This window comes from Pinus tabuliformis, chromosome 1_2 (genome assembly GCF_031772625.1).
Source record: "Pinus tabuliformis cultivar Carrire ecotype Pingquan chromosome 1_2, CPIR1, whole genome shotgun sequence".
Classification (NCBI taxonomy): domain Eukaryota; kingdom Viridiplantae; phylum Streptophyta; class Pinopsida; order Pinales; family Pinaceae; genus Pinus; species Pinus tabuliformis.
The window spans coordinates 155020499-155045730 of record NC_142298.1 but is presented as its reverse complement, the minus strand read 5'-3'; the positions used below and the strand labels follow the sequence as shown (position 1 = coordinate 155045730).

The 25232-nt window shown below is 41.8% G+C and overlaps 1 protein-coding gene across 2 annotated transcripts in view; it reads left to right on the top strand.

The window, feature by feature from the left end:
• Nucleotides 1-25232, top strand: part of LOC149204972 (WD repeat-containing protein DWA2-like) — a 370061-nt gene that overhangs the window by 178929 nt on the left and 165900 nt on the right. For both annotated transcript variants that reach the window (XM_089394856.1, XM_089394857.1), the window contains exon 7: nt 14070-14139. In XM_089394856.1, the coding sequence (XP_089250982.1) occupies nt 14070-14139 (70 nt within the window). The remainder of the gene's footprint in view (nt 1-14069; nt 14140-25232) is intronic.

Sequence of the window (25232 nt, the reverse complement as noted above, 5' to 3'; positions counted from 1 at the left end):
GTTGAAAACTATTGGAATTTTAAGTCTTTTCAGAGTCATGATATTTTATTTTAATGCCATTGCTAAAAAATGTTGGAATTTTAACTTTGAAAAAAACTTTGATGTAACATCAACTCCTTTATATTTTGGAGTTTTTTTTCATGTTTATTGCACAAAAAATTTAGTTTTTAACGCCGTTGTTAATTTTTTTTTGAAATTTTAACACGAAAAAAAGTGTTGATGCAACGTCAACACTTTTTGTTTCCTGGGTGTTTTTTCATGTTTATTGCACAAAATTTTTGGTTTTTAATGTCGTTCTTAAAAAATCCTTGGAATTTTAGCTTGGGAAAGAAATGGTTGATGTATCATCAACACTTCTCGTTTTTGGGGTGTTTTTTCATGTTTTTATTTTTATTTATCTATTGAGTTTTTTGTTTTTGTTTTTTTTGTTCTTTTGTTTGTTTGTTTGTTTGTTTGTTTTTTTTTTTTTTTTTTTTTTTCGCAAAAATATGGGTTTTTGGGGCTAGAGTTCACATTTTGAGGTTACAGTTCTCGTTATGTTCATAACTTTTTTATCACAAGAGGAGCCGATTCACATTGATTTTAGGGAGGCCAAATTGATGCTAAGTGTTTGATTTAGGGGGTGAACCGAATTTTTGAAGGGAGCCAAGAGCAACTTCTTGCAGGGCTGAGGTTTATTTCCTTGGCTGAATCAATTTCTAGAAGTTGAATTGATTTTTGTAGGGGTGTCTTATTCAGTTTGTCGTGATCCATTTATCACTCAGAAGTCAAAGGCACTGAGTCCATTACTTGGAAATCAAGAGATAGTCATTGGAGAGCAGATTCTTATTGCAAGCCGAATAGCATTGGGGGTCGAATTGTATAACCTTCACTGGATCGAATTGTTAAATTGACTGCTTGGAGACCGAATCAACTATTTGGAGATCCATGTCTTGGAGGGTCAAATATAACCTATCTCAGAGATCAATTTAATTCCATCATCCTTTAGAGGGCTGAATTCTAGTTGGTGATTGAGTTTGGAAGGTCGAGAGCCTCTTTCTTGTAGGCTGAGGTATTCTATTGATCCGAATTTAATTGTTTGGGTCTGTAGCTTTCGTTGGAGCTATTGGTGGGTTCGATCTTGAATCCAGTAGCGAGGGTATCGATTTATTTTGCGCTGAGTAATATCCACAGAAAGGTGCAACTGAATTTTCTTTGCAAATCTTCACGCAGACGCTGGGCAACCGATCCAAGTTGCACATAATACGTAACCTTTCCAAGAATCTCGCTAAATACATGAATTATATTCTTTGTGACCTCCATCGCATTCTTTAAAACCATCGACTACTACACCACCACCTTCTTCACGTTGAATATTCTGTTCTTTGGAGCTCTCCTGTTTCATGGTATCATTCAGTGTAGTCATATTATGCAAGATTGAGTTCCTGTTGTGAATCAAGTCGCTTGGGCTCCATCAGGTTATTATTGCCACTAGAGGGCCTATCAGGGGTTGAATACTCTGGGAAAACCGATTGTTTACGTGCAAATCACAAGCAGGGTAAATTGTAGAAGATGATTTGAGTGCCACTTGTTCTAAAGGAAGTGTTGAAAGCAAGCACATATAGTGGCGACTAAGTTGTGTCTTCATGTGATCAAGCGATAATAGCAATGTGTAGCAATGACTTAGTCTTGGATTGAGTGGGAATTGCGTGTGCGCTTGGAGTAATGTAATTAAGAATCTGTAGCTCAGCTCTAGTGTGATGGTGTATTGGATTATGGGCAAAACATTGTTAACCATTGAAGCAGTGCGAATGTTAGAGATGTTGTGCATGTGTTTGACATTGATCAAAGTTTGTTGGCAGTGAGTGGTCGAGTGCACCTGTGCGCATACCTGTAATAGAAGAAATTTGTGAGTGCTTTGTGTAGAGTATTATTGGTGTGCAATTTGGGGGCTAATCGAATATACTATTGCATTTGTCAACAAAGTGCCAGAGTGCAATGCGTACCTTTGTAAGCTATGTGATAGATCTGATGTATGGTCTATGCAAGGATTTGGTGAATATCTTAGTTAAATTCAATTGATCAATTGTAGTAGCCTTGTATAGATGGCATGTGTTTGCGATTGGCAAAAGCGTTGTATGGAGCTTAAACACTGATTGATTTGTTGAATAGAGGAAGTGGGTTGAATGCATTTGCAGTTAGCTGAGATTGGAGTTATACATTGATTTTGCAACTGTGCGATTGTTTATTAAATTTGGATTTGGTTGCTGTGCGTTGTGGTGATCTATGGTTAGATGAGTGTTTGGAGGGTGTGTTGCTACAAAGGGCACATAGACAAAGGCAATTTGATCAGAGAATGAAAAGTGCTATAGATGCAGTGATATTGTTTATGAATATTTTGTATGTTGTTATGCGCATTGTATTGTCATAGTATAGCTGCCATTATTTGCATTACTGAGAATTAAAAGAGAGTATGTTCTGCTTGTGTTGACTATGAGGAGTAATGTGAGAGGATTTATTGTCATATATAGTTGATAGTGTGTTGCAGAGATTCATCTAAGCTGAGTCTTGTGAGAGTGATAATTGTCTGAGCTAGGGTTTGATGAGAAAAGTCTACTGGTTGCGTTTATAAGGGAGGTTGTTGCTAATGATATAGCTGTTAGCATTACTGTTGTTGCTAATGTTTTTTTTGCAAAGAAGAGAAGAATTTGCAAGGAATAGGGAAGGCAAAATTTGAAAATTGCTCATGGATGACTCATCAAGGATCTGCAGATCTGTTTCACATATAAGGAAGCATGAACACCAGATCAGAAATGTAAAGTTAAAGGGACATAGAAGCAGATGAGACTGCAAATTGAAGCAGCACAACAAATGGAAAGGAACTCAAGTCAATTGATTATGGAAAGGGTTGAAGGGTCCATGGATCTATTTCACATGTCAGGAAGCATGGACACTAGATCATAAATGTAAAGTTAAAAGGGACAAAGAAGCAGATGAGACTGCAAACTTTGAAGCAGAGCAAGAAATGGAAAGGAACTCAAGTCAATTGCTTATGGAAAGGGTTGAAGGGTCCATGGCTGGATAGAAATGCTTGAATCACATCATGAGGATCACGAGTCTGGTCTTTTGGAGAGCCCATTGAAGGCTCATGTGATAGCAATGGATGAGATGGGGTCCTTTACTATAGTTGAGTCCATGGATTTTCATGAAGACACCCTTGGAAGGCATGAGCAACCATGTGAAGATATTTACAACAACTCACCTATGCATCTATGTTTGATGGAAGCGATAAATGAAACTCTTAGTGACCAGCAGATTGTTCCCATGAGAGTAGAAGGTCAAGAAGAAAACACTTAGGAAGACTCGAGGGATGAACCACTAATGATGATCCAACATGAAGAGCACTCAAAGGTGCATGAACATGAGGAGTATGGCATACATCGTGTGCATGATGAGTCGTCTCTGGAGAGCCAGTTGAAGGCTCGTGTTGGAGTCATGGTTGAGGTAGTTAAGCATCCATCTTTGGGGACAACCCTTGATGAGGTGATAACAGGTGCAGAGGCATCTAGTGGGGCTACAAAACTTTCACGTGTGAGCCGCGAAGAGAAGATTGAGCATTTCAGAACCGATCTTATGGCATTGAACTAGAGGATCCAGACAGTACGAGGCACCATCATGCAATAAAGCAGTAAAATTGAAGAGCTTAGAGTGGTGTGTGTCGAGCGTTGATTTTTGTAACTATGGGCGGTCTTCATAATGTATGCTTGAGTCATTATGAATTTGTAAAGCACATTTTTAAATGCTAAGCATCAAAAGAAAATTATTTTTGTGTAAGTCCTATTTGGACTTTAAAAGGAAAGAAATTTGAAATTTTTGAAATTAAATTTCTTGGCTCCAAAATTGTAAAGTTGGCCTCCTCCTAGTCAAGTCAACCCTCCAAATAGCTCAGGTCGACTCCAATGGAGAGGCCCCCATTCAGTCTCATAAAATATTATATAAAGGCACCACTTCGTCCCTCCAAAAATCGAAGCAAGCTCACATATTTGAGGCAGTTCGTATGGCATGTCTGAAGAAGAACGAAGGGCACTTCTGAGGCAATTCGCATAGCTTTTTGGAGGCAATTCGTATGGCATGTCTGAGGCAGAACAAAGGGCACTTTTGAGGCAGTTTGCATAGATTTCTTTAGGTAGTTTGTATGGCATGTCTGAGGCAAAACAAAGGGCACTTTTGACACAATTCACATAGTATATAGGGTAGTTCGTATGGCATGTCTGAGGTAGAACAAAGGGCACTTCTAAGGTAGTTCACACAACATTTCCGAGGCAATTCGTATATCATATCTGAGGCAACTCGCTTAACTGTTATGAGGCCAACAAAGCATGATCTATGGAGGCTAGCGAAGGGTCATTGCAAGGATGAATCTTTGTTGAATTGTGGAAGGATGAATCTCTGTTGGACAAGGAATCAAATCTCTTCAGTGGGCAGATTGACTTGACTAAGAGGATGGACCAAGTTTGACCCAATAGTTGACTTAGATGTATCTCTGTTGAATTGAGGACTTCTCTATTGAAAAGGGTTGTTGGGTTTCTTCCATGTGGGTTTTCCTAGGGTAAATATTTGTGTTATTTGCGTGGCTGTCTCTTTATGATCTCATTGTCTTAAATATTGCATTGATGATGCCTTTTGTATAATTTGCTCAATGATGAATTCATGGATGAAATAAATGTGTAAAAGAATTAAACCATCATAAGGAATTATCAGTATAGAAGACCTAATGTAAATTTTAACATTGAATCAATGGTCAAGCTATCTAGTGTTGAGGGAGGGCTAAAGTTCCTAGCAAGGTAACAAGAGGATTACATTTGGGAGTTCCAAAGAATCCCTCTTCAAGAGTACATAGAAGGGCTTACAAAACTACCAACTCACCTCGATACATTGGGGAGAGGGGCAGAGTTTCTGAGATGGATCATATTGGTTGACTGGGCGAGCAACATGAGTTGACCATAGAGAAGCATTGGCGTGGTGGGCTTCCTCCATGCGCAAATATTCATGCATTTGATCCTTCCCATGGGATGGATTGGTTGGAGATTATGTGTTGGTATCCTATTGATGGTGCAATTCTTCGGAGGATATCATTGGCTGAGAGTGTAGCACAACTGGAGCCCTTAGGCATGGACGATGATGATTGGCCATGGTGGCATTGGGATCTAGATGGATCTATTGATGGCAGGTTGAGTTAGAGAAGGGTTTGGGATCTAGGTATTGAGGAATCCATTCATGTTTGGTTAGCATGGAGGCATGAAGTGACCTAGTGGTTCGTTTGGGATCCTGTTGGTAGTGTACAAATGCCTCTATAGTGGACATATGCATATTTCTTAAGGGCAAGCAATCTTGGGGCAAGAGATTTGTAATGTCTCCATTTTCAGTTTCAGTTATGATGCAGCTAGGATGGATTTCCATGGTTGGTGACAACTTGGTTATGCAAGCGAGATTTCATTATCAGTGGGCCCAATGTTCGAAAATCAGAAAAGCAGAAAGATTTTCTTATATTGACAATTACTTGTGATATTCTTTTATTCTTATTAGCTTTCGTTATGTTCTTCTTTATCTTCTTCTCATTAAGTAATTATCAAATCAAAAGCATGAAGATCAATGATCCCAGAAGTAGGTACTCAGCCAGGGCTAAAACCCCTATGAAGGGGAAAACCCAGTCAAACTCTTCCACTAGTAGATTCAAATCAAATTGAGACAAACCAAGACCTTTGACTAGACCAAAAGACCTTCCTCACTCCACCAAGTCAGCCTTCCAAGATGATTATGCAAACTTCAGTAGTCTCTTCTTGTCAACCAACTTCAACCCAACTACAACACAAAATTTCGGTCCCTAGCTTCTTGAATTTCGGCCCTATTGCAGATCTGAGATTTTGTCCCTCCAACAACAACCCAAAAACTCACACGTGTGGCAAAAGTGAGAGAAATTCGACTTCCTTATGCTTGACAAGAGTCTCCTTCTCGCTAGGGTTTCAATTATACAAAAGCACATACACCCATAGATCCATTTCTAGGGTTTTATATTGACTATTACAAAGGTTTTTGTCACAAACCCTAATATACCAAACCCTAAGAAAATCAAGGTTTCTAGATATCAACAACAAACCATAAAAGGCTAGTGTTTGACCATAACATTACCAAAACCCTAAACATCAAGAGAGTAGGATTTCCACAAGAGCTTTAAAGAGTTCAAAGCTCTTGTGGAAAAGCAAACAGGTAGGAAGATTCGGGTTTTGAGGTCAGATAATGGTGGTGAGTACACTGATGGTGGGTTTTTTGACTTCTGTGCATAGGGGGGCATTAGGAGAGAGTTCACGGTTCCTTACAACCCCCAATAGAATGAGGTGTCTGAAAGGAAGAACAAAGCTATTTTTGGGGCTGCTAGAGTGATGATTCATGATCAGGGGTTACCTTTATTTTTGTGGGCTAAGGACTGCAATACTGCTGTTTATCTTCAGAATAGGAGTCCTCACAGAGTATTGGGGAATATGACTCTGAAGGAGGCTTTCATTGGAGAGAAGCCTCATGTGGGACATCTTCGTATCTTTGGATGTCTCACATATTCATATAACCCCAAGGAGCAGAGGACGAAGCTGGAACCCATGGCAGAGAAGGGTTTCTTTATGGGTTACAACGAGACTTCGAAGGCCTATCAGATCTTCACTCCTTCTAAATGGGGAGTGGTGATTAGGAGGGATGAGAAGTTCGAGGAGGAGAGGGCCTATCGGAGATCACAGGAGTATGATGAGAGAGAGTCACAAACTTATCCTCAGTAGGGAAGTCGGGTACATGGAGCAGGACCTCAGGGTTCTAGATCGACTGGTACAAGAGGTACTTCAGTGTCAGTGGCATCTGGGGCACCAGTGGCGAATTCACCGAGCACTTCTTTAGGGAGTCCATTGGTACAGAGTTGAAATGGCACTTCAGCTGACATAGGCACAGGTGCCAGTATAGGTCCTTCGAGGACAGGTGCCAGTACAGGCACACCAGGGTCAGTTGGTAGACCTTCAGGTTCACTAGACTGGGGGGCAGAGGTTGAGGTTCCCTATGGGGAAGCTTCTTTAGGGAAGAGGAGGCCCAAGTGGCTTCAAGACACGTTGAAGGAAGAAGAGTTCATTGGTCCTTCGAAGAGGGTGAACATGGAGAGTGTGTCGCCTGAGCGGTTTTGTAGTTATGTAGCCAAGGCTAACAACATTGTTGACTCTGAGCCTACTAGCAATGAGGAGGCTGCCAGCCAGGAGGTAAGGAGAGAGGCTATGGTGGAGGAGTATGCCTTTATCATTAAGAACAATGTCTAGGAAGTGGTGGCTAGGCCTGAGTGCAAGTCAGTTGTGACTTCCAGGTGGCTCTACAAGATCAAGCATGCTGCGAATGGCAGCATTGAGAAGTTCAAGGCGAGGTTTGTGGCTAGAGGGTTCTCACAGATAGATGGAGTTGACTATGATGAGACCTTCGCTCACGTAGCTTGGTACAGTTCTATCTGGTCCCTTATTTCCATTGCTGCAGAAATGGGTTGGTAGATCCATTAGATGGATGTGAAGACCGCATTTATGAATAGAGTTATAGAGGAGGAGGTGTATGTTGAGCAGCCACAGGGATTTAATGTACTTGGGCAGGAGACCCATGTATGTCGGTTGAGGTGAGCACTCTATGGACTTAAGCAAGCTCCGAGAGCTTGGTATTCAAGGATTGATACTTACTTGCAGCGGATGGGTTTCACGAAGAGTGATGTAGATTCGAACCTATACTACATTGTTACAGGGGATGATCCACTCATTCTTGTGTTGTGTGTTGATAACTTGTTCATTATTGGGGCAAAGACACTGATTAGTGGTTGCAAGGAGGATCTTGCTATGGAGTTTGAGATGAAGGACATTGGGCTGTTGCATTACTTTTTGGGGCTTGAGGTGTGGCAGGAGGTGGGGCATATTTCTCTGGGGCAGGGGCAGTATCCTGTGGATGTGTTGAGCAGATTTCACATGGCAGAGTGTAGACCCATGTCTACACCTATGATCACCAACTGGAAGAAGCTTCATGCTTCAGATTTTAGTTTGGTGGATCCCACATTGTATAAGCAACTTATTGGGTCCTTGATGTATCTGATCAACACTAGGCCAGATATATGCTTTGTAGTTAACACACTTAGCCAATTCATGGTTGAGCCCAGGAGGGTGCGCTGGGTAGCTACAAAGCACATTCTTCGTTACGTGTAAGGGACTGTTGATTATGGTCTGGACTATAGGCGGGGAGATGGAGTGAGGTTGGTAGGTTACACAGATTCAGACTGGGCAGGTTGTGCTTATGACAGGAAAAACACTTCAGGGTGTTGCTTCGGATTGGGTTCAACAGTTGTGTCGTGGTTCAGTCGAAAGCAAAAGTCAGTTTCTTTGAGCTCTTCTGAGGCTGAGTATATGCCTACTAGCCAGACTAGTTGTGAGGCCATTTTGTTGATTTTGGGTAGCATCAAATGTGCTCTAGCCATGAAAACTGGTGGCGAGGCTAAGGCACATGAGATCTCCAAGACCCAGAAATCATTTGGAGAAATTCCTCCCAGATAAAGAGATATTAAAATAATTAATATTTTTAATGAGTTCCCAAGTCTAAACTTAGGAAAATTAAAATATTAATGTGTGTTAATATAATATGGGTGATAAAGTTCTAAATAACGAGGATCAATCCAAATTTAATCTTAGCTGTTTATTAAGGACTTAATCTTGGCCATTGAATTGTAAACAAAAAAGGTATAAGAGGAGGCTTGAGGGTTAGTTGGAGACACACCAAGAGAGATCAAGAATTTGATTTTTTGGGGTTGGGTTTGCTGAGGAAATCGAGTTAGAGATCAGTTGCAGTGAGGGGCAGTTCAGCAAGGGATTTCGATCCAAGGATGAAGAATACATATCAGAGAGGCAGCAAAGTGCCGGAAGTGGCAACACAAAGCCTAGGAGGGCTGACGCAGAGGCTAAGGAGGTTAGCGTAGAGGGCCTTAGAGGCTGACGTAGAAGTCGAAGAGGGCTTCAGAGGTAGCGCTGGGAGAGTTTGTGGGGCAGACTAGGAGTTGATCAGTTGACGCAGAGCCGAGGAAGGGTGACACGTTTCCTGAAGGGTGACGCAATTCTAGAGGAGTGCTTGGAGCAACTTTTGTTGTCCAGCACAAGGAACAACTAGAGTCACTGTGGGATTGTTCATCCGATTGCAGATTTTCCAGAATATTTGTCTCCAGATAGAGGTACTACTGCCGAGGATATTCTCTGAAGGGTGAGCCATTTCTGGCACCCTAGTTGTATTTAGAAATCTGCTTAATAATAAAACCCTCATATATGTTGCACCGACTTTCCCGAGTTGGGTTTTTTTGGGGATGATTGTCCAAAAATAATGGTGTCCCTTGTGTTGTCTCAATTTATTTCATTTGTTGATCTGTATATTTGTGAATGCTGCAATTGTGTTTACTTCGATGTTTATGTTATTAAATAACTTGTTAATGTAAAGAACAAGTAGGAGATAGTAAACCAGATATTGCAGTAGGGGTTTCTGATGTGTTAGATTCAGAAATTTTCACATGGTATCAGAGGGATTGTAGATCAAAGAGGACTGAAGACACTAGCCGAAGAAATCTGAGAATTTGTAGCAGAGAAGCAGCTGTCTCGAGAGACAACGTTGTTCCAGAGCTGAAGAGGCAAGAGGAGGAGTGACGCAGTGCAAAGAGGGTGACGCAGAGGCTCACGCAGAGCCTGCGTCAGCATTCTGAGCCAAGAGAAGGGCCAGCGCAGAGGCAGAGAGGGGCAGAATAGGCTCACGCAGAGCCATGTCATCCTTCTCAGCCAGGAAGGATTGACGCAGTTGGCCGGGAGGAGCAGATTCAACCTACACCGTGATTGCACAGAGCCTGAAGGGCTCAAGTCCTTTAGTTGCCGGGGCTAAGGGAGCTGTGCAGATTGTGATTTGAGGAGCTAGTGGGATGCTAGTTCTGTCCGTACAGAATAGTGTCTAAGGAGACGGAACCAAGGTAGAGGGAAGCACTACCTTGACAGATTTCTAGCTAAGAAATCTAGATCTGAGTTGCAGCGACAAAGGAGGATAGGAGAGAGGAGTGATTTGACAGTTGGCCGAAGGATTTCTAGGAGGGAAGTCGAGACTCAGAAGGAGTCTAGAAGAAGAGCAGAGATGGCAGTAAACGGATTGAGGGTTCAGGACAGATTGGATGGGGCTTCCAATTTTGTCATTTGGAAGGCCAGGATCCTGGCAATCTTGGATAAACATCGCATCAAGGACTATGCCTTGAAAACCGTAGTTGTCCCAGTTGACCCTGATGCAAATGAGGAGTATGAGGAGGCCATGGCGAAGGCGAAATGTATGATCCTAGATGGGGTCAAGGATCATGTAATACCACATATTCTTGAGAAGTCAACAACAAGGGAGATGTGGGAGACCCTGAACACCTTATACCAGGGCTCTTCCGTGCAGTGGAAGATGTTATTGGAGAATCGGCTAAAGTCATATCAGATGCAGAAAAGAGAGGAGATAGATCACTTCCTTCTCAGGTTGCAAGGAATTCGCGACCATCTTACTTCTGTGGGGTCTACACTGGATCTAGAGTTTATGGTTAGGATTGCGTTGAATGCAATCTCCGCGGACTAGGAGACATTTGTCCAAAGCATTTTGGGCAGAGTGACTCTCCCCAGTTGGGAGGAGATGTGGGCAGCTCTTCGACAGGAAGAGATCAGGAGGTTGACCAAGGCGGGGAGTAGCGGTAAGGGAGTTTGAGTCAAGGAAGAGGGGGAGGAGGATGTGGCTCTAGCATTTGTGGGACAACAAGGGGTTCAGAAGAGGAAGAAGAAGGACATCTCCAAGGTCAAGTGCTTCAACTGTGGGGAGCTGGGACATTATTCATCTTAGTGCCCCAGGAAGAAAGGTAAGGGAGAAGCTTTCTACTCAAGGGCAACTCTAGCAAAGGTGGAGAAGGATGTCGAGACTGATGACGATTGTGCCATGAGTGCTCATGTGCCTCTAGAGAAGAGGTGGGGAGACATAGAGATGTAGTTGAGAGGACTACAGAAGAGGGGCAGGATCCTTGAGGTGCCCAAAATCTTGGATTATATACGGCTATGGCAGCCCTTAAAGACAGTAGGATGATGACAGGTGTCGGGTGGAGCAAGGTGTGATGGAGCGACACAACAATGCTAGAGTGCAGAAGTCTATAGCAGCACAGTGGAGGTTGTAGCAATGCGAGAGGCACAGAAAAGGTAGCAACAACGCAGTGGCAGCAGAGGGAGTACATGATAGCAACAGAGGTAAGCTTCAGCATCATGAGGCTTCCACACTGACCAGGATGTCAGTGTTTGGGTGAAGTCAGTTACTTACTTCTCGGTAACTGAGTTGTAGTGTAGAAATTAGCAGTGGCAATGCTATGGGCAGCATGATGCAGCATGTTGAGAGGGAGTTGCAGTATAGATGTAGCAGTGGTAGTGGCAATGTCTCCTGCCAAGTGTCTCCTTCTTCTTCGCTAGGGTGTTCTTCTTCTCCTTAGGTATTTTGCTCTCCTTTTACTTCTCCAACTACTGCAGATCGAACTTTCTTGTCTTGTTCTCCATATGAGGTCGAGTTTCTGCCTTTATACAGTGGATTCTGGCTCCCAATTATGCCGACTAGTCTTCTTTGAGACCGCCTTGGTGGAGGAGGCTTATTTGACTCTATTTACATCAAAGTAAATTCTTTTCTTGATAAACGAAGCCCAAGAAGGGTCTATTACATGATGACAAGGACTAAGACTCATGACATAAACCCTAGAAGCCTACAGTGGAGGCTTTGACCTAGAAATAAAATAATAAAGCATGAAACCCATGCTTATAAATAATTTTTCTTTCATAATAAAATTTCTTCTTCTTTCTTTTGATAAATATATTACATCTTGACTCAAATACAATTATGAAGACCGACACTAGTTACATTCTTCAACACCTAGAGGGGTTTGGAGGAGTTCAATGGGGTTTGATAGGGATCACTCGCAACATTTCATCATCAAGGCCAGTTCCGCAAAATTTATTCTTGGTTCCGCTGCGTTCGATAATTCCCATAAAACAGGGCTATTATTGATTATATGTTAATTAAATACACTTAAGGTGTCATTTTGGGAAGAATATTTGAGTAAACACCTTAGTGTAATAGCTCATTGGAACCAGAACGAAGAGATCTACAAGATGGGATGGTGAAAAATGACTTTCAGTGGCCTAAGAGATCGTAGAGACAAATTTACCATTTTCCTAGATTAAAAGTGACTTTAATTAGTCACTTGATTAAATAAAAAGGGAAAATGCTTAATTGAGGAAAAAGGCCAAGTGACTAAACTGAAATAAAATAAATTCACTTAAGATAAGGATAAAAGGAGAAGATTTCTAGTGCAGGAAATAAAATAATAAAATAAAGTGCTTCTAGAAGATTGGAGAGGGATGCATCGGATCTACAAAAAGACGGGAAGCAATTCATTTGGGATATCTTAGAGTTGAGTATTTTTCTTATAGAGTGTTTGGGAGGTTCTCAACTTTTAGTAAGCGCTAGGACGAAGACCCTTGGGATTTTAATTGATGCTGAATTATCCAGTTTCGCTGACACTGATTGAATAATCCATTTATTAGCACATAATATCGGGTTACCCATTAACTTGTCTGCAGACTTTTTCGTTCTGATGTTTGTGCTGACATCTGCTTCAGAATTTTTCATTGACACTTGAGAGCTTAACTCACCAACCGATGCTGGGGGCGGATCTCCTCAGATCTGGATCCGAATCTGTCTCCAATCCGGGGATCCGCAGATCCAATTACTCGCTAGGTTGGGTGGAACTTCCCGCTTCTGTAGGTAGTTGGTGGACAATAACTAGACAAATAAGTGTTCATGAATGTGCCTATGAATCATGTTGAATTAGTTCTGAATTATTATGGTTTATGTCACGGGTTGAATTAATTTTTAGTTTGTTCAGTTTTGACTAGCTATATTAGTTTGCATTTATAAATTGTGGTCTTATGGATAATCAAATGGTTACATTATGTTGCATAAGGCTGTATTGTCATGCTTAGGTATTGTAATTAATTAATAACAGAACAATGAGATATGGTATGAGAACAAATTTTGGTGTCAATTTGGGCACTTAAAAGAGTACCCCATATGCTGAAAGTTCACAAAAGGGTATCGGCTACGTTACACTCCTCTTATTTTTTGATTTTGTAAGCTCCAATTTAAGGTAGATTAGATTTTTATGTTGTCCCATACTTATGAAATTTTTTACATTTCATAGAGGTCTTGAGTTTGAGAGATTGCATTTTGCAAACCAAGGTCATCTGCACTTTTCTTGTTCTGTTTTTGCAATTCTTATTGGATGCACTTTCCAAAATGCTTTATGAAGAACTCGTATTATGTTGACATTTCATCTTCTTTTTCCTGTAATTTATCCACCCCTAATGTAAGTATTTTGACATTAGTATTGATTCCTAAGCAATTTCATGTTCAGGCATAACAATGTGAAGTTGTGAATCATGATTAAACTCATTTGGCTTATGTTCCATTCATTTGGCAATGTCATGGAACTTTTCTTTCTAGTGCTTTGATTGAGATCATGTTCCAGTCTAATTGATGTACCCTCAGTATTACTATTTTCCATTCTAATTTATTAAGAACATATACTTTTTCGTTTTGATAAAAACCCTTCATGCTTGAATATACAATTGGTAATGATTACCTCTTCGCTTATCTTTTACATTTTTCTGCCTTTGCATAAGTTAACTGCCGCGTGCACTTTATGTGATTCTTGCAAGTATCAGGTTCTACATATAGTTGTAGTTCTTACAGTTTACAACATCTAAAAGTACATGCTATGTGGATATGGTCATGAGTATGCTTGACTAAATCATATCAGTATTGTTTTAGCTACATGCTACCAATATTCTATATGTGTTTGATTAGTTGAAAACCAATATGCTATATGTGTTTGATTAGTTGAAACTTATAATAACATCATTTAAATTAATTTTTATCTTACTGTTGTGATGTAGAAAGATAAATTCAATAGGGCATTCACAAGTTCGTGACTTGGATTACAATCCCAATAAGCAACATATTGTTGTAAGTAGTCTGCATTAGCTCTGATCACCATGAGTATTTTTGGGCTGGATTAAAATGGTATTTTCTATTAAGGAAACTTTATGTAAGCCAACTGCATTTGCTAGAGATACAATGAGATATTTCATTATTTAATTTCAGGTATCTAATTAGTGCATTCTTAACATCAAAGAGATCTTCTGAATACCATTTCCTATTTTTTGTGAAAGTTAAATATGTTCTTGGCTATTTAAATCAATTCCTGGAGTGGTTATCCCTGGCAATTTATTTCCAATGGACTTTAAAAGCCTGTTTGAGTAATAGGATGGTTCGTATCTCTAAAATACGCTGTTTGTTGAACTTGGAGGTAATCCATGGCTGAGGTTTGATACATTTTGAGACTTTGGAAATATATGGAATGTTCAATTGCAATGATTCAGTAGCAAGAATTTAATAGTGAATTTTTTTCTATGAATGGAAATTTAATATTGCATTTAATACTTTCGATACTAATGGCATTTAGAATGAACATTAAGGACATGAAAAACTTATGGAACTTTAAGAGAGTTTCAAATAATGTCACTTCTTTGGTTGAGGTGACTGAAATACTTCGAGACTGTTGACAACAATTGTCAAATACCCTTTTTGTGGACATGGTCAATTTTATTGATACCATTAACTTAAAATTTAATGTAGTTTAAATAATAATTTCCAAAATAGACCCATGAGACTACAAGAAGTACAATATAATAGAGGAATCTTTTGTTTCTATGTAATGCATCTCCATAAATTACTCATAGACAAAAGAATCCTAGCCAAAAAAAAAAAATTCAGAACAATGAAGATCCAACCTGGAAAAAAGGGGAACGACAAAGTAACTCATGAAGAAGAAAGTCCTATAGGACAGGAATCCTGCTGCATTTGAGAATGCATCAAGGGGGGAAAGTGAAAGTCAGGATACACAAGGAACATTACAAAAGTTTCCTTATACTTGGGGATTGAAGGGTATTGCCCCTTATACTAGCAGGAGTACCCATACATTCATGTAGCATGTTTGCACCATTGTAAGCCAAAGGTCACAAGTCAAAAACCATTTAACGGCTATGTGAGGCCCTGTAGGCATCTTAGACCTTGTGTTGTATTGTTTTAGTCTATTTTGGTCAGACCGTGGCTGGTCCCTTTGAGTTTATTTCTGGTTCCTTTCATCCTGGATAGGACTGGAGGACCTTTGATGGGCTTATATGAGGACTCGTTGTTTTAGAGGAGCCTTATTTTGTAAGGGTGATTACTAGTGTAGGGGCTAGTCCAACCCATGTCCGGTGCACTTATGTCTTTCTACATGGCTATGACTCATGAGTCTATCGAGTCTATAGGTGGCCTTGGCTTTGGTGTAGTATCCCTCAAATGTGTCTCAGACATGACAGTCTCACAGTGAGCGACATTTCATGCTTCCCAAGGTAGTTCATGTTTCCCAATTCAAAGTGGTGTTGGAGGTAAAAAAGTCAACAAGGTCTTAGATCGTATAGTCGAGTGAGAGGATGACATGACACTTGAAACTTTTCCATTTGGATGTGGCATTCTCAAGTTATGACTGGTCGAAGCCAGTCATTAGTAGGGAACATGTATGCAGAGGGCATAATAGGTGAAGCATTGCGGTATTTCGGACATGCATTATGCCCAAGGTCATCTACTTGATGAAAGGAACAACACCCATGTTTGAGAATTTTGAGTTGCTCTACATGTCGGAGATTCTCAATTTGACCATGATTTAGGGGGTTTTATCATGCTTATGTGGAAACATAGTCATTTGGAGTTGGCAGAGCATATGATGTGGCGTGAGGTGGAAAAAGGTGCATGAAAGAGTGGAGCACTTGGCTAATTGGGTTAGGGCATTGGAGAAATAGGAAAGTTGGTGCAATTCAACCTACTTGTGCATGGAAAAGTCAAGTCAAGTAAAAACTAACTGTTAGAAAGTCAATCTATCTATTGGTGGCACTATTACTAAGGAGATGGGGATAAGGACAAGAAAATAAGGGTTACAAGTCAAGTGATTAGTATGTTTCAAGAAGTGCGAGTTCCCAAGGTGATCAAACTTCATTCCTTATGAAAGTCGAGTTGGAGGCCTTCTAGGTGGACATTAGGGAAATTATGACTACTACTCTTCATGTGTTGACTATCCGAACACTTTAGCATGGGAACGTTCACCTCTCTTGGGGTGTGAGAGGTGATTTGACCCACCTATGTGGGCAAACACATGATTCAATATTATTTTTGTCATGAGGTATGTTACCGTTCAAACTAGCAGGCGTCTTAGGAGGGGATTCTATAGGGCAAAAACTAGGTCAAGGGCAACAATGGAGTGATAGCCCACTAGCACTTCTGCTAAGGCTCCCTACTCTTTATAGAATTTCACTGATGGGAGGAGACCGATATATGAGGAATCACAAGATGAATGGATCGATGGAAATATGAGGAGTGATTCCTAAGGCCTATTCACAAGAGAGACTCAGTTAGATGGGTTGCTTGCTTTAGAAGAAAGTGATAGGCTCTCTAGGAAGGGCTAAAAGGGCTTTTGAGGTTAGGGTTTGAGACTATGTCTTATCAAGGAAGCCCCTAGTCTCAACAAGTTGCGGGACCACAAAGGGCCAAGTGGACCCAAAATTAGGTCAAGGATATGGAGTTGATCAACCAAGGATGTACTTGACCTAATTAGGGAAGGGAAGGGGATCAAAGAAAGAATCTTCTTTTGATGATTTAATGCTATGATCCCAATGAGGTCACTAGCCAATGGGAAACCAAGGGCAAGAATTGATCTTCGAGCTAGGGCTTGAAATATCTCAAGATCCCACCATGGAAATTTCATGAAATTTGGAGTGCCTCTAGAGGACAAACCAGGGTAGCTGTGGGCAAGAGATCAAATTCATTTGATGGCTAAATCATGAGAAAAGTGATGCCTTAGGTGACCTATGGAGGTTAGGCCTAGAAAAAGGGGGAAAGGTGAGAGAAATAAGCTTTGAAGGTGATCACCTATGGAGGATTAGTGCCTTGTCCTTTGGGAGAGATGGAGTAAAGGGGAATTTGTTGTTTTGAAAGGATTTACCTAATCAAGGAGGCCTTCAAACAACTTCGCATGGCATTAGAGAATGAGAGCAACTGCTTCAAGGACTTTATACTTCGATTTGCAATAATTGATGACTTATCGAGATATATTTAACACAAATTATCTCTAGGAACATTCACCCATCCATACATGGCCCATGACATGATGAATGCTATATAAAATGACAATTTCAACTAATTCGTATAGAAGAGTAGTAAATTTTAGACTTGTATAGCAAAAATCCTAGCAACATTCATGTGACAAAAGTAAATAACAAGAATAAGCATGAAAGAGCACTTAATGTACAAAAGAGTATATCCAATCATCAAATTATGCTAATAATGAAGCTCCAAGACAAGAGAGATGTGAAAATTCGAGAATCCCTGAATCACTACTGCAACAAACTGATATTACTTCTCCTACTTGTTAATCCATGCAAGTTATTTACTGTGTTCTACTGTAAATATCGAAGTAAATACAATTGCAATTTGCAGCCTTCACAACTTAAATAATATGCGGAAACAAGAATTTGAGCAAGAAAGAAATAATAGACACAAGTGACACCGTTGCTTTTGGACCAATGTCCCTGGAAAAACCCAATGCGGGAAAACCGGCAATAGCTGAGGGTTTGTATTATTATGCAGTAGTTTCTAAAATACAATCTTTGGATGTGTAATGTTCCTAAATAGGAATACAAGTGATATAAAACAAATAATATGTGCAACAAAATATAAAAATGAAATACACATTAAACACCCATAGAAATGCTGCAAATATGGAACTGTTGAGCCATTTTATTACTTCTTTGAGGGCAAAATACAAATGATAATAGAATGGTGCACTTGGGCTTGTCTCAGTGGACAAGCATGACCAAACCCAGGTGAGAAAATGGCTGTTTTGATGGTTGCTCCAACTGCTGCACCAATCTGCACTGGGATTCCCAGAAAACTCCCTTTCTGCTAGGTTTGAATGGCTGAAAGGTCCACTTCCTATGCTCAAAAAATTATATGCTTTTAACCCCGAACTCTTTGGCCTAAACCCAGAAAAACCCATGAAGGAATTTGGCTAGTTTGGACATTTGAAATTTGACCCCCTTGGAGGCCAACTTCAGCTGCAACTGCAAAACTCGGCCGGTTGGAATCTACCTATAAATGGTCCCAAAGTGCTAGGCTAACCCCTGCTATCAATTCCCTGACTTCCTGGATGGGTTTCCGGCCTGTGGCACTTGCTCCTAAGCTCCACGAAAATGCTGGACTGGCCCTCTACGCTGTCCCCAAGCCGAATAATTCGAACTATTGGGATGTTGGCTCTGCTGGCTCCAAAACTCACAAGGAATGCTGGCCTATTGCTGCTCTCCCAACCCTCTAACTCTCTTGGCAAATGGCTGATCATTGAAAGCTCCAACTCCTCCTGCATATTCTCCAGCTAGCTAGAAATACGCGCTCCGTGTTTGTGGATGAATGAGAATGCTGCAACACACTCCCGGATCTCCTGAAATGACTATGGAACTGCCTCCCTAGGGCAGGCACGGAAGGTCCCCCAAAGGAAAGGTTGAATCTCCCGCTTGAGAGATTCGTGGCTACACAGCTGGTTGACTAAGCTAAACAACATAGCGAACAATCAAGTAATTTTGATTGCAAGGTGTAAGAATGAATGCAAATGAGAGCTTTTTCCTCCTTTAACTCCTTGGGCCTTCCTTGCCTCATGTGGGCCCCTCCATCCAGTTATTCGACTTCCCTCCAAGCCATTCGAATGGCCCAGTCTGAATTCACATGTGGGTGGCCCCCACATTCCTCTAGCTACCAATTAAAGTCGAATTTCCTCCTAAGTACCTAAGTTGAAAACGCTGGGTTCTCTTCCTTGGCCAAAATTGTGCAAAATTGTGTAGCAGCACCCTGTTACAAATGTATTTGAGAAGGGACATGATAGGATGGCTCACTGGCTATCCAATATAGAGAATCTGGTTGGCAGAGAAATAGTGAGAAATACCTCACACTATCACTGGAGATCAGACATTGATCCAACCACTGAATGGCTAGCCCCACGCTGCTTGTACTCAATCTCTGCGCTGCTCTGCGTCCCAGCTGATGGTGACTGCATCACTCCTAGTTGATTGATTTGCTGGCTGGATATTCAATCCTCTGGCCCTCCGATCTCACACCCCAACTCCTGACACTGAATTTGATCTGCTCCTCAACAAAACTGTGAATCTCCTCTTAAGCTCTGCGTTGCCTCAATGTAGCTCTACGCTGCCTAGCATGGCTATACGCTGCCTCTTCTAGATATCTCTCTGCCTCCTCTGCAATGTATCCCTTGATCAGGAAACTCTCCGACTGGAAAACTGTCCCTGCCCCTCACTGTAAGAAATCTCCTCGATGACCTCTCTGGCAACTGTTGCGCTACTCTCTTGAGAAAATCACTCTCTGATCTCTCACTCGATGTGTTTTCCAAATGCCTATCAAGCCTCTTCCTATAATCCTCTCGTTGATCAATCAACGACCCATATTAGATTCTAATCAATGGCTCAGATCATTTTGACTTTATCCTCGTCTTCTTCTAGAAGTCTCACCCCTAGTTTAATTAATACCCTTTAATTATTTTAATTTCCTAAGTTTAGACTTAGGCATCCATTAAAAATAATTAATTATTTTAATAAAACTGTCTCTGTGTGGAATTCCGAATTTCCTAAAACGATTTATGGGTATTTTGGAATAAATGTGTCCTAGCCTCCCTGCAAATTTTGAGGCTTAGAGCACATCAGATGCTACCAGAAATCAATTCTCCCTCTTAGTGAGGAATGTGCTCTAGTAATGCAACTCGATGAAGCATCACCTTGACTCTGTAACATCTCCCTCTGCGCTGTTGATGTTTGACATCACTGCCTACCAACGACTGCGCAAATGCTACATTCGTGTTGCTGCTGATTACGCATGCTGCTGCCAACTGCATCTGCACTACAACTCTGCTCCAACTGCTGCTGCTGTCTTCTGCAACAATTGCAACAGAAAAATATCCATAATACTGAACCAATTGTGTTCAATATGATGCATCCGTCGTCTAAGTTCTGATTGCTGCTAGCCTTTGCACTGTCACTGAAGTCTCTACGCTGCTATTGACTCTGCTCTGTGCCAACTGCACTGCTGCCAACACTAGCTTTGCGCTGCTCAGTACCTGACTACTACTAGCCACTGCATTTCTCACTCTGGAACCTGACTGCACCACCTGACACTGGTCCATCCTGCTACTCTTGACTATGGGCTCCTGTAGCAAGGTCTTGATCCAAGAGGTGGACTCCTCAAGGATCCTACCCATTTGTGGTTCTTTGGAACTATAGTACTAGATCACCCCACCTCTCTCCTGGACGTATCTGGGCAATCATGGCAAACTCCTCCTCCTCGATCTTTGTGGTTGCAGCCTACAAATCATGTTTCTCCTTCTTGTCCTTCTTCTTGAGAGGACACTGTGTAGCGTAGTGACCAAATTCACCACACCAGAAACATTTAATCTTTGAGATGTCCTTCTTCCACCTCCGTTGCTCCTGCTGCCCCTTTGATGCAAGGGCTACATTCTCTTCCTTCTCCTTGGGCTTCGTCCCACTATTGCTGCTACCATCAAGTTTGCATTTGACTAAGTCTGACCTCATCTCTTCTTGCCAAAGAGCGGCCCACATTCCCTCCCAATTCGATAATCTCTTTCTACCCAGGATACTCCGGACAAACATTTGCCATTCTTCTGAGACTGAATTCAGGGCCAACCTCACCATTTCTATAGGCTGAGGTGTTGATCCTACATTTGCCAACTGATCTCAGACTTCTTGAAGCTTTGATAGGAATGGATCAATGCATTGCCCTTTCTCCATCCTTGCTGATCTTAGCTTCTCCTCCAAGCACATCTTCGCTGCTCGGAAGATCCTTGATATAGCGTAGCCAAGGTATCCCACATCTCTTTGGCCATCCCTTTGGTAGCAATGTGACAGACAATGTGATCCCTCACTCCATCGAGGATCAACAGCTTGGCCTTCGCCATTTCAGCCTTGTACTTCTTGAGTGGATCCGCATCTTCAGGTTCAACTACCACACTATTGACATAGGCTTTGAGATTATGCTCATCCAGAAGGCAGGAGATCCTATCCTTCCAGACCAAATAATTGGATGCTCCGTCCAACTGATCTGATCTCTCAGCCCGTTAGCTACCATATTTGCCAAAACAAATGTCGAACTACCTCCTCTCTCCTCTGCGCTGCTGCTGGGTTGGCCTATGCACTCCTTGTTGGAGTTAGTAGATCTGCTCCTCTCTACTGCTGCTCAGCAAATGAGAAATTGAATTCCTTGGCTAGGAATTCTCTGAGGAGAAAATTCCCTCAAGTAGTGTTTCCTTCCCTCTTCTGATGTTTTTCTGCCCTAGCAATTGTTGCAGAAAACTGCATCTCACCAGAAAACTGCTCTGTGTTGAATCTGCTGCTATGCTGCTCCCTCTGCCACTGACAAATCTCGATCTGGAAATATTACCTCTCTATCAACTCACTTAGAGAGAGATTTTCCTTGAGAATCTTGCCCTCCTGGCTTGGACTGCACAATCCCTCTGGGGATTCGATTTGCTGCCTACGCAACACTTCGATCTCCCTCCTTCTCTTCAACACTGGCTCTTCTAGTTTAATCTCTTGCTTCACTTGCGCTCTGATACCATGTGGAAATTCGAGAATCCTCGAATCACTACTGCAACAAACTGATATTACTTCTCCTACTTGTTAATCCATGCAAGTTATTTACTGTGTTCTACTGTAAATATTGAAGTAAATACAATTTCGGCCTTCACAACTTAAATAATATGCAGAAACAAGAATATGAGCAAGAAAGAAATAACACACACAAGTAACACTGTTGTTTTTGGACCAATGTCCCCGGAAAAACTCAATGTGGGAAAATCGGTGTAGCAATTGAGGGTTTTTATTATTATGCAGTAGTTTCTGAATACAATCTTTGGATGCCTTACTAGCTATCCCATACATAGAATTTGATTGGCAGAGAATTAGTGAAAAATACCTCACACTATCACTAGAGATCTGACACTGATCCAACCATTGAATGGCTAACCCCACATTGCTTCTGCGCAATCACTGCGTTGCTCTGCGTCGCAGCTGATGGTGACTACGCCACTCCTTTTGGCTGATCGATTTGCTAGCTGGATGCTCAACCCTTTGGTTGGATGGTCATTCCTTTGGCCCTCCAGTCTCATACCTCGACTCCTGACTCTGGATCTGATATGCTCCTCAGCAAAATTGCGAATCTCCTCTTAGGCTCTGGGTTGCCTCAGCGTGGCTCTGCGCTGCCTCTTCTGGATCTTTCTCTGCCTGCTTTGCAATGTATCCTTGGATCAGGAAACTCTTCAACTGGAAAACTATCCCTGCTGCTCACTGCAAGAAATCTCCCCGATGACCTCTCTGGCAACTACTGCGCTGCTCTTCTGAGAAAATTGATCTCTGATCTCTCACTCGATATGTTTTCCCAATGCCCATCAAGCCTTTTCTTATAATCCTCTCGTTGATCAATCAACGACCTATATTAGATTCTAATCAATGGCTCAGATCATTTTGACTTGATCCTTGTCTTCTTCTAGAAGTTTCACCCCCAGTTTAATTAATACCCTTTAATTATTTTAGTTTCCTAAGTTTAGACTTAGGCATCCATTAAAAATAATTAATTATTTTAATAAAACTATCTCTAGTTGGAATTTCCCAAAACAATTTCTGGGTATTCTGGAATACGTGTGTCCTAGCCTCCCTGCAACTTTTGAGGCTTAGAGCACATCTGATGCTACCAGAAATCAACAAGAGAGATCCAAACAACAAAATTCTTCCATAACATCCAAACTCGTCCTCCAAAAGGGATAGCGAAAATATCACAAGAGCTAATAACCTAATCCAAGTGATAATGAATGAGAGAGAATGGCTCTCTTTTATTTATACAATCCTCTAAGGGTTCAAATGCCTTAATTTGGACTAATAATGCCCCTAAAATAAAATAATGTGCATAATAACAATACTTTTGGTGACAAGCCCACCAAATAGCTCAATAACATAAGAACAAGTCTCTCAAGAGGGTCGAATGATATATAAAGTGATTCGTTGGGCCTTGGAGGAGGCCTGATGAAGTCCAAGGGGTACCATAATGTAGAATTGGACTCCAAACATAGTGGGCAAGGGGTTAGCCCCTTGTTTTCCACGCAAGAACTTGTGGTGCTCCCAAGTTGGTGTGGCGGCAAAAGGACATCCTCATGGCTCTTCAAGTGGATCAAAAATGCCTGTAGACCACTTGTAAGGGCTAGGATGATGATATAAGCCCTCCCTCTGCAGCGGGAGACATCCTCTGGACCCTGGAACATTTGCCAAGTGTATTGTGCAAGTGTGGAGCCAATTGGGCATGGTGAACCAGGTGCATCATCCTCATCCAAAGGGTGGAACACGAGTAATCAATGAGCACTGCTGGGGATCCATGAAGTAATATCTGCTATGGTGGAGGCCCATGGCTCTCAATGCTCGCCCTACAAGTGTCAATGTGGCCCTTTGGAGGGTTAGGACCCCGTATAGGGAGACCAAGCACCAAATGGGTCATGTCAATGTGGCCCTCTGGAGGGTTAGGACCCCATATAGGGAGACCAAGCACCAAATGGAGACCCACCTGCAATCCTGCATAAGATCCAATGCATCCCCTTTGCCCTCCAATACAACAAATCATTAGGATAATCAAGTAAAAGAGCTTACAAGTCATGGAATCAATGGGGCACTTCATAGTGGCATGCCCTTCCATAGTTGGCTTTGGCGTGTACTGGTGTCTTCAAGCTCAATAAGGGTTTACTCAAGGACCCTATTAGGTGGTTCCAACCTTTAAAGGGGTGTGACATGTCCATGGTACATCCCTCAAATGGTAGGTGGTAAATGATATAGTAATGGAGTGGAGTGGGGATCAGGGGAATCATCCAGACCACATGTCATGGTACAAGGGTAGCTATAATAAGGGAAGCCCACACCTGGGTATATGAGTGTAGGAGGGAGAAAATCGTGGTACATGAGTTACCTCGACCTTTGTTTTTCCACCCTTCTTCATATGCCTTTTGCCTTTGATTGATTTTTCTTCATAACTGCTTGGGGCTCTAGGGGATGAGAGCATGATGTGTAGTGCCTTTTGCCTTTGATTGATTTTTCTTCATAATTGCTTGGGGCTCTAGGGGATGAGAGCATGATGTGTAGTGTATAGCAGTGGATATGCCCTTAAGATGGGGTTGTTCATCACCCACTAGGGATTAGGACAATCATGGGTTCCTTAATGATGGAGGGGGGCTCATCTAGGGCCCATAGGAACTAGTTTTATGGCCATGGATAAGGGGTAGAGCTCATGTTTGGCTTTTGCCCACGCGCTAAATTTGTATGTCCCGACCATCTTTTGCATTTTGTGGTACATTTCTTGTTGAGAATGGCCAAATTATGCTTTTTCTTTTCTTTTTAGTTGCATCAACCTCCGGGGCATCATTCCAGGCCCGACCCAAAGTGTGGACAAGGGGAAGAGGAGGCTAACCCTATGTGGACTCAATGGACACATGTGGACACAGATGGGAAAAATGATGAATGGGGTTAAAATAAGTGGAAGGGGGGTGATGTATATTGGAGTCAGGAAGCGGGACCACACAACCAAAATCGATATTTCCCTTGTAGTGTCGGTCCTAAAGCTAATGGCCAACAAGGGAGATCCCACGGGACTAGGATACAAGGGTAACCACAAAATCGGCCAATGGAGACACGAATATAGACCTAAACCACGCTTTCTGCCAAATCCCCCCACCAAATCCATGCCCAAAAGTGCCCATGAAAAGTAAACAAAATTACTCAAGCAAACCAATGAAAAGCCATACCTTTGGGGTCGGGAGGCCCACCTTCAAACATACATTCATAATAGATGGGCGAAGGACTACATGGCTGGCTCAAGTGGCGGAGAAAATGGCACTTGGAGTTATCTAGGGGTTG